General features: G+C 41.8%; 1 protein-coding gene across 2 annotated transcripts in view; it reads right to left on the bottom strand.

Moving 5' to 3' along the window:
* Nucleotides 1-82: 82 nt before the first annotated feature.
* snw1 (SNW domain containing 1) overlaps nt 83-15,809 on the bottom strand; it is a 30,935-nt gene continuing 15,208 nt past the window's right edge. For both annotated transcript variants that reach the window (XM_069916020.1, XM_069916019.1), the window contains exons 6-14: nt 12,920-13,024; nt 12,575-12,644; nt 10,068-10,133; nt 8,647-8,763; nt 8,379-8,520; nt 4,841-4,937; nt 2,589-2,706; nt 1,072-1,235; nt 83-370 (exon numbers count right to left, since the gene is read on the bottom strand). In XM_069916020.1, coding sequence (XP_069772121.1) covers nt 169-370; nt 1,072-1,235; nt 2,589-2,706; nt 4,841-4,937; nt 8,379-8,520; nt 8,647-8,763; nt 10,068-10,133; nt 12,575-12,644; nt 12,920-13,024 — 1,081 coding nt within the window. In that variant the 3' untranslated portion in view covers nt 83-168. The remainder of the gene's footprint in view (nt 371-1,071; nt 1,236-2,588; nt 2,707-4,840; nt 4,938-8,378; nt 8,521-8,646; nt 8,764-10,067; nt 10,134-12,574; nt 12,645-12,919; nt 13,025-15,809) is intronic.

The raw sequence follows: 15,809 nt of genomic DNA, 5'->3' as shown, positions 1-15,809 counted from the left end.
ATTGAGTTTGTACTTTACAGGAACATCACTGCAAATGAAATTCACACCAGAAAACTTCATTGCCCAGATGTTTTCCATCCATAAACAGCTAGTCCATGCAGAAACAAATGGCAAAGGTATTGGCTTGAACTAAATTGGTAAAACCAATATGGTACTCTAAAAAGCCCATTATTCTTTTCTTCGCTTTTTTCCTTCATGTTCGTATTCTTTTGAACGGCCACTTTCAGGCCTTTTTGAACCACCGTGTTGTTTGGCTTCTTCCAAGAACTTGTCCAGCCCAAAGGGATCTTCTTCATCCCTCTCAAACTGAACAGGACCTTCACGGCGCTGTTTACGGTCTGTACCAGAGAACACTCTGTCAGGGACGAAGCTAAGGGGGGAAAAAAATTCATTATAATATGGCAGGAATAGCTCAAAATTAGTTGTACTTTACTGAATCAACCAATGTCAGTAAATGGAATTCAAAAGATCTTGGCTCCAAACAGCAAGGTTTTCACCACCAACATCCAATCAGAAGTGGCTTCTGCCAAGCTAAATTGTACCTCAAATCTACAGCAAAATGGAGATTTATTCATGTTATATTTACACAAATGCTTTACATTTTCTGACAAAATCTTGACTGCTCTTGAGGCACATTTCCAAAACGACAGCAATAACTTGCATTAAAGGCAGTCCAAAAGCAGTGACACTAGTCCTCAAAAAAGATAGTGGAGATAGCCAAAAGCCAGGTTAAAGCCGATTCTCATGACATACCAACGATCTGAAACATTAACACTCTTAGTCTCTGGACACTGCCTGAGCTATTGGTATATTGGTTTTCATTATGATAACATTTTCAAGAGCATCTTAAGGAGAATCCCTGGGCTTCATTCCTAAGCAGCTGTTAAAGGTGGTGATTACAAGATGAAACACCACACATTAGAAAAAAACTAGATAAAGAGTTGGAGATACAAAGGTGTTTTTAACTTGGAGGAGAATGAGGGAGTATAGTATCTACTGGTTAAAAGCAGGCATGGATTAAGGTTACAGAAGATTAGATGAAGCAGGGAGAACAAAAGCGAGGTTACTCACCGGTTATTTTTCATAAATGTGTCCAAATCATCACCGTAAGTGTCTTTATCAGCATTCTTTGTAGGTCTGTACACATTTTGTGCCATATCTTTGCCAGCTCTCCAGGGCTGGTCATACACATTATAAAGCTCATCATCTCCTCCTGCAAAGCCACTGTCCATGCCCTGCCATTAAAAAGCAAAACATAAATAAGATAAATGTCTTATTACCCCTCACCACTGCTTTAACCAGAAAACTCAGTTGTTCCAAGTTTATTTTAAATTCAAAGATGCTGTTTGACTTCACTCACTAGATCCAGATAGGAACGGCAGGCCAGAAAACAGAAAGCATTAAAAAGGTCCATCTTGACTCATGTATGTGAAGCTTCTTCAATATATTGGTCTAGTTTTCAAACAAGAAACCAATGCTTTCTTAATATGGCTGGAATTCCAAATAAATGATGTCCTTATACTGGCTCTCTGCTTTCAAGTTTTGAAGACATACAAAACAAATGGCAATCTTCCAGTATAATTCATGACACCATGACTATGAGGCATAAAAAGTATATTAAAAGATATATCTATTTCATGACTTATAAAGGGAAAAAGGTACGTTAACAATTTCCTCCCAAAATTGTAAAATGCATGGAAGCAGGGTAGGAATAATCGGAGGTGGCAAATTACGATCATTGACCATGTCACATTGGATCATGCAATTTATTTCTCTTCCTCGGAGTTTATAAATGACAACAATGGCTTTTGATTACTTGGTGACATCAATCAAGAAGAAATGCTTTTTCAGCAGATTTGTTGAACTGCGTTCCTCATGGATACTGAGGGCAAGAAGGGCTTCCCAAAGGCAGAGGTTTGGATCTGGGCTCGGGTTCCGGATGGTTTGACCTGAACCGGAGTTTTGTGTGGCTGCAGAAGTGCTGGAGACTAATGCATTGACACTGCGACTCTGATGGGACTCCTTTGCTTCTCTTTCTCTGACTGTAAGGGGCCCCAGGAATGCTAATGGTAGACTAAAGGCAATTTCGTAAAATATTACATTTCTGTTTTATTACATAATAAATAGTATCTGATCTGCCAAACTTGCTTACATGGCGGTGTCTGAAAAGTGCAGCCTCTATCCTCAAAGACCCCACCACCCAGGCTAGACCCTCTTCACTCTGCTACCATTGGGTAAAAGATACAGGAGCCTTAAGTTGAGCCCTCAACGGCACAAGAACAGCTTCTTCCCCACTGCCATGAGATTCCTGAATAATAACTGAACCAAAGACATTACCTTTCTTTTCCCCCACTACTTTTTAAAATAAATTTAAAGTAATGTGGTAAGATGGTTATAATCCGAATGTTTGCCCTACGACACTGCCACAAAACACTGGATTTCATGATAATCAATTCTGATTTGGATATGACTGGATTAAAAGGGGAAAGTTAAACTTGGGAAAGCAAATAGAAGTGATGGGCAATTTTCCAAACATCCATATTTTTAGGAATGAAAAACTACTGGATAAATCAACGATCACATTTTACCTTGTGACGGTTGAGGAGTCTTTGGTCATACTGTAGTTCAGTTGATACACGTTGATTTGGTACACCCAATGCAATCAGCTCACTGATATCTCGTTCTTGATCCTTCTGCAGTTTTGACCTGGTATCCAAGCAAAGTTCAATTACTTTTGAATTCACCAATATTGTTCACACTTGATTAGCTGCAAATAACTTTAGAATATGCTGAAAATATAAGGTATAGAATTGTTAACACAATAGGAAGCAGCTAGGATATTTGGCCCATCAGGCCTCTGCCAACACTTTGTAGAGCAAGTCCCATTCCCAGGATCTCCCCAGTCTTGAAAGTTCTTCACTCTCATATTGTGCCACAAGATCTTGTATGTTTCATCAGCATGGTCACACTTGCAACACTGGATGATATTAACCCTTCAATCAAAATCTCTAATAGATTATCTGCTCACAGTGCTATTTGTACATGCTTACTGTGTGTACATTGGTATGGCATTTTCTACATTTCATGGGCCACAGTGCATTTTAGAACATACCTTGTATGTAAATAGAATGAAAGTACCATTTCTCCACAATCGATATCAAATAATTTAATTTTGTGTTTTGGGGGCACAGACTGCTTCATAACATAACATAACACAACAATTACAGCACGGAAACAGGCCATTAGGCCCTTCCAGTCCGCACTGAACCAAACACCCCTTTCTAGTCCCACCTCCCTGCACAATGCCCATAACCCTCCATCTTCTTCTCATCCATATACCTGTCCAACCTATTCTTAAATAATACAATTGACTCCGCCTCCACTATTTCTCCCGGAAGCTCATTCCACATGGCTACCACTCTCTGAGTAAAGAAGTTCCCCCTCATGTTACCTCTAAACCTCTGCCCCTTAATTCTTAACTCGTGTCCTCTTGTTTTAATCTTTCCTCATTTGCTGAGGAGTTGTGAACAGAATTGAACAATTTCACTTCTGAACATTTGATGGAAGGCTATTGAAGAAGTTGGAGATTAGGTCCACATCATTGCCACAAGGAACTGCTACAGTGATGTCCTGGGAATGGGAAGATTAACCACCAACACTCACATGCTACTTCAGGAAGATTTCAGTATTGTAAGCTTAGCTAGAGTTGGTGTTTGGAGTGCAAGTCTGTCTCCTTTACTCAAATAGGATTTGTCTGGTTCCATGACTTGCTGTATTCAGTTTCTTGATACAATGCAGAATGAATGAAATTGGCCAAAGACGTCCATTATGATAGACCTTGGCAGGAAGCCAAGATTGGCCACCTACTTTGGACAGCACAGTGGCACATCTAGTAGAGTTGTTGCCTCAGTGACAGATGCCAAGGTTCAAACTCAACTTTAGGTACCATCTATGTAGAGTTTACACATTCCGCTCATGTCCATGTAGATTTCATCCTGTGCAGATTTAATCTGTTCCACCAATACAAGTTCACTTAGGTCTGTAATATTACATGCTATTTCTGTTTATTCAGCATCCCGAAAGCCCTAAATTGGCTTGAGTACTAACTATTTAGCAACAAATTTTAGATAAGACATCCTACTGCACTCAGTAATCCACCTCTGCCCTGCAGGTTAGGCATGACATCAAAGGATAGCAATGGCAGAATCTTGCATTTTGATGCTCTAATATTCCAGGATTACAAATATGGCACGACTGCTCTGTGGGACCATTCTGCCAACTTAAACAGCAGTCCCCAGATGTTTCTGAGGCCAACTGCAAGGTCGATTGGCTGAGAGCAAATTTACTGCATCTGAACTTGCTCCCAACATCGATGCCAGGCAGTTTAACTGGTTTTATTCAGCCTCCAGCTATGGTAATGGTACAACTGAGTAGTTCGCTAGCCAATTTTGGGGGCATTTAAAAGTCAACCACACAGAGTCACAGTGAGCCCTGATCAAACCAGTATGGCAGATTTACTCCACTGGAGAACATGAATAAAGCAGAATGATTTTATGACAGTACAATTAATTTGTTAAGAAATATTTACATTATCTAAAGTTCCACATTTGACATGGCGGTGTTTTATTTGGACTCTGAGTTCTGCCCATGACATTACTATTTTGCCACCGCCATGAAAGGTAATGGGGTTCAAGGCCATCATGGGAAGAATTTCTTATATTCCTATTTTAGCAGAGGGGCTGCCAAAGCAAGCACAATTTCTTGTATTCCTCGATCCCACACACACCAGGACACTAATCCCTCAAATGACTTTTCTCATAGGTTCATGTTCTGGCATTACCTCTTATCAGGAGCTGCACGGGCAAGATTACGATCATGCTGTCGTTCTTTTCGTCTATCGTGTCTAATTTCATCTCGTTCCCTTGTTTCATTTTCCTCTGGGATTTTAAAAAGAACACAATTTATAAACAATGAGTACATTAGCTGTAATCTCTGAATATCAAACTTTTAAATGGAAAAGAATTAATTCAGACTAACATCTCATATTAGAAGCAGGAATTAGTGTTTGAAGTTCCTGAAGTAAAATAAAAGGCCTGCATTCATTGGATCACCAAGTCATTTACTTAAGGATTAAATCCAAACACTGGCACCTCCTGGACTACGTCCTGGTGCGAGAAAGAGACAAACGAGATGTGCTCCACACCAGGGTCATGCCCAGCGCGGAATGCCACACTGACCACCGGTTTGTTCGCTGTAAGCTCAACCTTCATTTCAAGCCAAAGTCCAGAAACAGTAAAGCCCCCAGAAAGAGGTTCAATATTGGAAACGCAGTCAGACAAAGTTAGAGGAAACTTCCAGGCAAACCTCAAAGCAAAGCTCGAGGATGCAATCCACCTCACGAACTCGTCCCCTGAAACCTTCTGGGATAAGCTGAGGACTGCCATACTGCAATCCATTGAAGAGATACTGGGCTTCTCCTCCAGGAAAAATAAGGACTGGTTCGACAAAAACAACCAGGAAATCCAGGAGCTGCTGGCAAAGAAGCGAGTTGCCCACCAGGCTCACCTTGCAAAGCCGCCCTGGCCAGAGAAGAAACGAGCCTTCCATCGCGCATGCAGCCATCTTCAGCGCAAACTCCGGGAGATCCAAAATGAGTGGTGGACTAGCCTGGCCAAACGAACCCAGCTCAGTGCGGACATTGGCGACTTCATTGGAGACTCTAAAGGCTGTGTATGGCCCCTCACCCCGTCCAACGCACGTTGCGCAGCTCAGACGGCAAAGTCCTCCTCAGCGACAAGATCTCCATCCTCAACCGATGGTCAGAACACTTCCAATCTCTTTTCAGTGCCAACCGCTCAGTCCAAGAATCTGCCCTGCTCCAGCTCCCTCAACAGCCCTAAAGGATAGATCTGGATGAGGTCCTCACCCGGGAAGAGGCAATTAAACAACTGAAAAGTGGCAAAGCAGCAGGTATGGATGGATCCCCCCCAGAGGTCTGGAAGGCTGGCGGCAAAACTCTGCATGCCAAACTGCATGAGTTTTTCAAGCTCTACTGGGACCAAGGAAAGCTGCCTCAGGACCTTCGTGATGCCATCATCATCACCCTGTACAAAAACAAAGGCGAGAAATCAGACTGCTCAAACTACAGGGGAACCACACTGCTCTCCATTGCAAGCAAAATCTTCGCTAGGATTCTCCTAAATAGAATAATACCGAGAGTCGCTGAAAATGTTCTCCCAGAATCACAGTGCGGTTTTCGCGCAAACAGAGGAACTACTGACATGGTCTTTACCCTCAGACAGCTCCAAGAAAAGTACAGAGAACAAAACAAAGGACTCTACATCACCTTTGTTGACCTCACCAAAGCCTTCGACACCATGAATAGGAAAGGGCTTTGGCAAATACTAGAGCGCCTCGGATGCCCCCCAAAGTTCCTCAACATGGTTATCCAACTGCACGAAAACCAACAAGATCGGGTCAGACACGGAAATGAGCTCTCTGAACCCTTCTCCATTAACAATGGCATGAAGCAAGGCTGCGTTCTCGCACCAACCCTCTTTTCAATCTTCTTCAGCATGATGCTGAAACAAGCCATGAAAGACCTCAACAATGAAGACGCTGTTTACATCCGGTACCACACGGATGGCAGTCTCTTCAATCTGAGGCACCTGCAAGCTCACACCAAGACACAAGAGCAACTTGTCTGTGAACTACTCTTTGCAGACGATGGCGCTTTAGTTGCCCATTCAGAGCCAGCTCTTCAGCGCTTGACGTCCTGTTTTGCAGAAACTGCCAAAATGTTTGGCCTGGAAGTCAGCCTGAAGAAAACTGAGGTCTTCCATCAGCCAGCTCCCCACCATGACTACCAGCCCCCCCACATCTCCATCGGGCACACAAAACTCAAAACGGTCAACCAGTTTACCTATCTCGGCTGCACCATTTCATCGGATGCAAGGATTGACAACGAGATAGACAACAGACTCGCCAAGGCAAAATAGCACCTTTGGAAGACTACACAAAATAGTCTGGAAAAACAACGAATACCCACACTCCTGTTCGGCTCCGAATCATGGGTCCTCTACCGGCATCACCTACGGCTCCTAGAATGCTTCCACCAGCGTTGTCTCCGCTCCATCCTCAACATTCATTGGAGCGACTTCATCACCAACATTGAAGTTATCGAGATGGCAGAAGCCAACAGCATCGAATCCACGCTGCTGAAGATCCAACTGCGCTGGGTAGGTCACGTCTCCAGAATGGAGGACCATCGCCTTCCCAAGATCGTGTTATATGGCAAGCTCTCCACTGGCCACCGAGACAGAGGTGCACCAAAGAAGAGGTACAAGGACTGCCTAAAGAAATCTCTTGGTGCCTGCCACATTGACCACCGCCAGTGGGCTGATATCGCCTCAAACCGTGCATCTTGGCGCCTCACAGTTCGGCGGGCAGCAACCTCCTTTGAAGACCGCAGAGCCCACCTCACTGACAAAAGACAAAGGAGGAAAAACCCAACACCCAACCCCAACCAACCAATTTTCCCTTGCAACCGCTGCAACCGTGTCTGCCTGTCCCGCATCGGACTTGCCAGCCACAAACGAGCCTGCAGCTGACGTGGACATTTACCCCTCCATAAATCTTCGTCCGAGAAGCCAAGCCAAAGAAAAGAAGAAATGCATAGCATTAAAAAAAAATCAGCAAAAAAAAAAAAAAAAAAACTTTTGGTGTGCCACAAAGTCCTTTCCTAAATACATTGCAATGTCACCACAGCAATGTAATGACAATTCAGCTTTGTCACTCCACACAACTTGATCTCAGCTACTGCAGTATAGGCTGCAGTTAAAAGGTCAGGTACGTTTGGGGAGAGGGGCCAAAAAGAGATGATTGTTCAATCACACTTCCTCACCTATTATTTATAATTTTAATAACTGCCTAGGAACAGTTTGCTCAACATCTCCCCAAGACTGGAATTAGAAGAAATGTTCTGCATTGAACTGCTTGAAAACACAAAGTGCTTCAAAAACAAATCAGAGGCTCGTTTATACTGAAATTAATCAACAGTGAACATGGTGACCAGCCAGTTTTACAAAACATTCCAAGTTTGTTACTTTGAGGTGCTCCTCTCCTCAGCATGTTTAATGATGCACCCAGGCAGGAAATTAAAAAAAAGTGTTCAACATGCCACTATATTTGAAAACAATTCAACAAATGAAATGCTGAGATTTGAGAGGCACAGTGATGAGGGTGAGGAGAAAAGGAACCGGGGCTCTTGCAAGTGGGAAGGAAGTGCAAGAACCATGACCTGGTGGCCCAGATGGTGAACCATAAGGATTTCCACTGGAGTTTTATTCTACCGGGTTGTTCTTGCAAGTCCATACTACCTTTCTCTATGTGCGTCTTGATACCAGCTCTTCTTTCCCTTGCAATTTGAGCCAATTCTCGAAGCTTCTCTTCTTTCTTCTCTTTCTCTTTTTGAGCCATTTTCCTTTCAACCTGTGCTCGCATCTCGACAGCTTCACGAGCCTAAGGACACAGCAAAGTTAAGTTTGGAGTAGGACCAACTTACCGAGGTTGATACAAGCAAAAGCAAATAGAGGAATTCAGAAACTGGGCTACATATTGCAAATTTTCAGGAGTTGATAAAGATACCTTTCTGTCTGCAATATAAAGAGCCTCTGCAAGTTTAGCAAAGTTCTCATTAATATGAACGGTTTGAAGCCCCCGCCCATCAGCAGCCAGCCGCTTGTCCAATGGAATGGTATAACCCTGGAACACAAAATAGAATCACATAATAAAGATCAACAAGACAGGAAATCTGAGAACCCAATTAAAAACATGGGCAATGCAAAGTTTCAAGCTAATAAATCAAAATGCAGATAACAACTAACACAGGAATCTTCCATTGAACTCTCCTTTTGTACCTATGGGTCAGTTGATTCAGCTCCTAATATTTGGTTTGTTGATATTGTTAATCAGATCAAGATCTTCCAATAACTAACACTTTATAGCTTAAACTGCAACTTCATGGCCATTGATTTCAACATATTAATATTATTTAGGGAACTGACCAGTAAAAATAACATTCTTACTCAGGAGGCCAACAGCCATGTAAAATACTGAAAATACATTGCACAAGTGTTAGAAAAAATTATGGTGAAATATTTATTGCATCTCATCTTCTTTTATGCAAGCCTGAAGGTGAGCTGTCAGCAGATTCAGAACACTGATACAGGGCTATTTGAATGTTAGAAGACCATTCTCCCCAGGGCCATATTCAGTTAAGAAATGAATTCAATTTTCACAGAGATTCGAACTGATCACTCCAACTCCCAATGAATTTCCTCATGCAAGAAGATATACCAAGGTTCAGATTTCCATTCCCCGAGCTGGAGTTACACATCCTGCTATTTGAGACACCCTATCCAACTATGCACTGATCATACGTCTTGTATGGTTTGCTGAGGTCAGGCTAAACTCGAGACAATGGCCAGGAAAATAACTGGATATGGATCAATTTAGATGCAAGTCAAGGAGGGAAAATGAGAAGAGGCTGTGACCTCCACCAAGTGCCACAGCTCTCCTGTTCCCTTCTTGATGCATTTGGAGCATCTTGGGCTCTCCATACCACAAAGCCATGATCCCATACTATTCTCTCACCATTCCTACCAGATTTTTTGACTGTACGTTCAGGCCAGATATTTACCACTAGTTCAGTCTGTATAGTCCCATCCCAAGGAACTTCCTTCAAAAGAGCTTAGTTGCAGGAAAGATGCTCTAGTGCAATCTACAATTTCCACTGCCATTCTGGCACATTTTAAGTCATTTTTTTCAAAAGTTGATTGCCCCATTCTCATGACATTGCTCTCATCTGCAAAATATTCTTGGCTGTATTCATTGTTCTGCTATTTTTAAATAAAATTAACCAATGAAGGTTAATTTAAACTTCAACTACCTTGATTCCTGGTATAGGTAATATGATAATTTGACTATAATTAAAGTGGGTGATTATCCAAGATTTAAAAATCATTATATTTTGAAATTCTAAAAAGAATTTCTCTAAATCCTTTTACCTTGGCATTCTTCCAATTTGATATGCAGGGAGGTATTTTCCACTCTTGTTGTTCTTTCACAGTCATCTGAAACAAAAAACATAAATGCTCTATTAGAAGTAAACACCTTTCAGCATGACCAAGTTTAAAACAAAAGGTACCATTCTGGCTGCATTCTGCCAGTTTCTCATTTCTATGTCATCACTTTTGCATAACATCTCTAGGAAGTTTCAGAGGGTGTAATCAGTTAAAAACTAGCAAGTTGACAAGGCAACAACTTTGAAAAGCAAGATCCCACAAATGGAGATCCTTTAAGGAACCGGCATCAAGTTTTAACTGAATCCCTAGAGTAGGTGCAGCAAGAAAAGTCTTGGTATTTTGGATGAAACAATTAAAAATAAATGACACCATTTGCACTGCGTTGAGTTTTACAGCAAACCTAATGCCCATTTAACTGACTGCCTGTGCAGCTCTCTGAAATAGAGTGGGTCCTATGTACCCGATCTTTTCAGATTTGGGCCACTTCAACTTTAGAAGTATTTAGGAGCTGTTTTCCCCAATGTTTCCCAGATCTCCCTTCAGCTCTATAATCCTACAAGGTGATTGCTTTTCCATTTTTTGTTCTGTGGTCATCCCTGAATTTAATCAATCCTCAAATGACAGCCAGGTCTTCAACTTTTAAAGCCAAGTATCTGGAACCATCTCTACTTCTCTTTAGTCATATTAAGTCAACCACCAAAAACCTCTCAATCTTTTGGACACTATTATCCCATAGTACCAATTTATTTGCTTGAAAAGACTCCAAATAATTGGAAGCAATTGCTTTTATACATTTCACATACTAGAGAAAACACTGTTTAAAAAAAAAACACATTCAACCTTTGTTCTTCTGATGGTATTAGCATCAGGTATTGTCATGTCAACTTTCCTAAAGCAATTTTCACTACATGTAGACAGGATGAAGATGAAGACATTTGGTCAGATCATTAAATATAATAATCATTGATTATTGGGGGGGGGGGGGTGGCACTGTTAAGAGTGATGCTATAACAGCACCAGCAACTGGGACTAGGATTCAAATCCCGTGCTGTCTGTAAGGAGTTTGTTCATTCTCCCCGTGTCTGCGTGGGTTTCCTCCAGGGGCTTCAGTTTCCTGCTACCATTCAAAACATAATGGGGGTTGTAGGTTAATTGGGTATAAATAGGCTTGTGGGACAAAATGGCTTATTACCACGCCATATGTCTAAATTTAAAAATGTTTTCGTTGGGATGTCGTAGCTACTGTGCAAGTCATTGGTAAGACCATACTTGCTTGCATTTGCTCGACTTTTATTGATTGATTGTCATTAAATTGGAAAAGATGCAGAAAAATCTCACAAGGATGTTACCAGGACTGGAGGGCTTGAGCTCAGGCAATTATGGATGGATAGGATGGTTTTTTCTTCCTCTGAGTAGTGATCATATGCAGGTATACAAAATAATGTGGGGCAAAAGTGAATGGTCTTGGTCTCTTTCACAGGTTAAGAGAGCCTAAAAATAGAGGGTTTAGGTGAAAAGGGAAAGATTTAAAGTGGACCTGAGGGCCCATTTTTTCCCAGAGGGTGATACAGCTATGTAATGACCTACCAGAGGAAACGTACATGGATAGGAAAGATTTGGAGGGAGATGGACCTATTGCAGCAAATGGGATTAGGCAACTTGGTCAGTATGGACAACTCGGGCTATAGGACTTGTTCCTGTGCTGAATAACTCCACAACAGCTCTACAGCACTGTACTTGTGGATGGCAGACAGAGACCAAATAGCCTGGCTAGATCCTTCATGACAAATGGACAGTTGTGGAACTGCAATTTTAATGAGATGGGGAAAGACTAGTAGCAAAAGCATGTTCTTTAAAAAAAAAAATTAAGCAGGTCAACTTGCCAGCAGGAAACATCAGGAGTTCAGCTGGTTTCAGCACCATGATCGGTCATGCATGGTAATACACTTTTTCCCATGACATTCTTAAGTTATTGTGTGTGTTTGGGGTGGGAAGGGAAAGAAGACAGATATGTACAATTGCTTCAATGATGTGACACTGAACTTTATTAGGCAGCAGACAGCCTGATAGTCAACTATTTTTAATAGCACTAACCAATTTTACTTTCTTGTAGGGTCATTAATACTCCATTTCTCCACTGAAATTTACAGGGAGAGGATGACCTGTCATGGATAGTTACAACTGCACTCCATCAGTCTGTTCCCTGATATGCTTTACCCTGCTGCTAAACAGTAGCAAGTTTTAATCCATCTGAGAAATCGACTTTGAATACCATCAATATTGTGACTGTTGTGGGGATTTAATTAATCTCTGATGGGAACTACGGAGCATCTAAAGTTATGAGTCAATAGCTTATTAAAAAGATATTATAGTAAAGCAAGACAAAGGGCTTATGTGCCCATTTAATTACAAATTCTAAATATAGTTTTTATCTGGAAGTTTAAAGAAATGCTACAGTCTCACTGATGAAATGGTGATCACTGTTCTACCTTTCTACTTGGTGAGTGCATGACTGGTGCAGGAGGTGATGGAGGACCTCGAGGAATCTTCTTATTAATCCTAAAGATAAAAGGAAAAAAAAACCAGATTAGGTAGAATGAACTCAAGAAGAATTATGTTAATTTATAATTCACCTAATCTTGAAATGGAACATATTGTAATAAAAACAGAATAAACAATTTTATAATTTAATACAGTTTAAGGCTCTGAAAATTAACATATTTCTGCCTTCAGCAAAATATGAAAGGTATAGTTTACTGGAACTCTTGACTTTGTTAAAAAGTATTAAAAAATACATAATTAAAGAGCTGCACACTCCACTGGTATTCACTTACTTGAATCGAGGCGGTTCCATGGGGTCCTTTTGCATTTCTACCATCCTGATAACTCTCTGTTTCGCTCCAGAGTTGAAAGCAACACCTTGTTGAGAAGGAGTGTACCTGCATTGAAGAATACATTTAGTTTGCTGCCATGGTTATTTTACCTTACATACGCGCACTCAATTCTTCAAGATGACACTGCTTCCAAAGTATGGTAAAGTCATAATTCTAACCTTGCATCAATCACAAGTTGTAGCCTGCGGCAGGTTTGCTAGTGCTGCTCTGGTGGGTTTAAACTAGATTTGCAGGGGGAGGGGAACCAGAGTAGATAAAGGAATGGAGTGAGGAAAAGATGATGTTAAAATTGTTGAAAGTCAACAGGCTGAATGAGGTGGAAATGTTCTCAGGTGTATCTATTTCAATGTAAGGAGTATTACAGGAAAGGCAGATGAGCTTAGAGTGTGTATTGGCACGTGGAATTATGACATTGAGGCCATCAGAGAAACTTGGTTGCAGGCGGTGCAGGACTGGCTGATTGCATCACTGTCTGGCATGGAGGTGTCAAATCTCAGGACAAGAATAAACTTCAAAGTTAACTCTGCCTATGACATCGTAAGCACCTGACTCCACTCAATCAAGGACATCTACATGAGACAGTGTCTTATCCTCAAAGACCCCTACTACCCAGGCCATGCCATTTTCACTCTGCTACCATCAGGAAAAATGTACGGGAGCCTAAAGACGAGCACTCAACGCAAAGTTGAATCATGTGGATAGGGTGAAGAAGGCATTTACTATGTTGGCTTTCATAAATCAGAGTATTGAATATAGGAGTTGGGATGTTACGTTAAAATTGTATAATGCATTGGTGAGGCCAAATTTGGAATACTGTGTGCCGTTTTGGTCGCCGAATTACAGGAAAGATATAAATAGAGAGAGTGCAGAGGAGGTTTACGAGAAAGTTGTCGAAGTTTCAGGGTTTGAGTTGAGCAGGCTGGGACTTTATTCCCTGAAGCGTAGAAGATTGAGCGGTGATTTGATAGAAGTATTCAAAATTATAAGGGGGAAAGATAGAGACAATGTGGATAGGCTTTTTCCATTGAGAGTGGGGGAGATTCAAACAAGGGGGTATGTACTGAGAGTAAAAGGAGAAAAGTTAAGGGAAACATGAGGGGGAATTTCTTCACACAGAGGGCGGTGTGAGTGTGGAATGAACTTCCAGAGGAGGTGGTAGAAGCGAGATCGATGTTAATATTCAAGGAAAAGTTGGATAGGTACATGGACGGGAGAGGTGTGGAGGGTTATAGGCCAAAAGCGAGCCAGTGGGACTAGGTGGGAGAAGATGGTAAGGTCAAACTGGCCTGTTTCTGGGCTATAAATGATTAAAAAGTTTTTCTGCAGCTCCTAACTTGTCTCAAATGTTATTTATTAATCTTTCTTTGGCTTGGCTTCGCGGACGAAGATTTATGGAGGGGGTAAATGTCCACGTCAGCTGCAGGCACGTTTGTGGCTGACAAGTCCGATGCGGGACAGGCAGACACGGTTGCAGCAGAAAATTGGTTGGTTGGGGTTGGGTGTTGGGTTTTTCCTCCTTTGCCTTTTGTCAGTGAGGTGGGCTCTGCGGTCTTCTTCAAAGGAGGTTGCTGCCCGCCAAACTGTGAGGCGCCAAGATGCACGGTTTGAGGCGATATCAGCCCACTGGCGGTGGTCAATGTGGCAGGCACCAAGAGATTTCTTTAGGCAGTCCTTGTACCTCTTCTTTGGTGCACCTCTGTCACGGTGCCCAGTGGAGAGCTCGCCATATAACACGATCTTGGGAAGGCGATGGTCCTCCATTCTGGAGACGTGACCCACCCAGCGCAGCTGGATCTTCAGCAGCGTGGACTCGATACTGTCGACCTCTGCCATCTCGAGTACTTCGACGTTAGGGATGAAAGCGCTCCAATGAATGTTGAGGATGGAGCGGAGACAACGCTGGTGGAAGCGTTCTAGGAGCCGTAGGTGATGCCGGTAGAGGACCCATGATTCGGAGCCGAACAGGAGTGTGGGTATGACAACGGCTCTGTATATGCTTATCTTTGTGAGGTTTTTCAGTTGGTTGTTTTTCCAGACTCTTTTGTGTAGTCTTCCAAAGGCGCTATTTGCCTTGGCGAGTCTGTTGTCTATCTCGTTGTCGACCCTTGCATCTGATTTTTACTCCCTCACTATATATCTATATGAATGATTGCTCATTAATGGCTGATCAAAGTGAGGATTTTCAAACAGTAGGAATTGGATGGGCAAGCTGGAAAGAAACCAGTAAAACTGTAGAGAATCCAGCATATGTAAATACAATTGTAAAACTGGAGGCAAGACCTTTAGAAATTAAATCACAGCTTAAACAGTAGAAATTTGGAATTCAAAGATAATGGGATAGTCTGAAAAGCTCTAGTTGGAATTGATTGAGTTTGTTTAATGTGAAAATATTAAGGAATGGATAATAAATTTGGAATTGAGGTACAGGTCACACATGATCCAATTCAATGGGGTGGGGGGTAGAGTGGTTGAATATACTGTTCCTAATATTTTCAGAATGTTGATTTGGTTTACAAAGTTATTGGTAGAGTGGAAGCCAGCTAGATCATCCATCCCACCTAAAAACAAAGCTGTGTGCAAAATCATACGACTTTATGCAGGCAAGACCATCTTTTCTTGAGGCAGACCATGGCTCCAAATCAAAGTGAAATCTTATTTCAAACTTATTTTCTTTTTGTTAGAGATGGTCTCCAGTCAACACTTTAAATCCTATGCAATTGTTAATTTTAAGTGGTCAAGAACTTGCAAAGATTTTTGCTACGTAGAAGGAATCTATGAGCTGCTTTCCTGTGTTCCCTGTTTAACAGAACTCGTATCAGCCAGGTTGAGT

The sequence above is a fragment of the Narcine bancroftii genome, chromosome 2, assembly GCF_036971445.1.
Source record: "Narcine bancroftii isolate sNarBan1 chromosome 2, sNarBan1.hap1, whole genome shotgun sequence".
Taxonomy (NCBI): Eukaryota; Metazoa; Chordata; class Chondrichthyes; order Torpediniformes; family Narcinidae; genus Narcine; species Narcine bancroftii.
The sequence above is the reverse complement of the archived record's forward strand: the minus strand, read 5'-3'. Positions and strand labels throughout refer to the sequence as shown.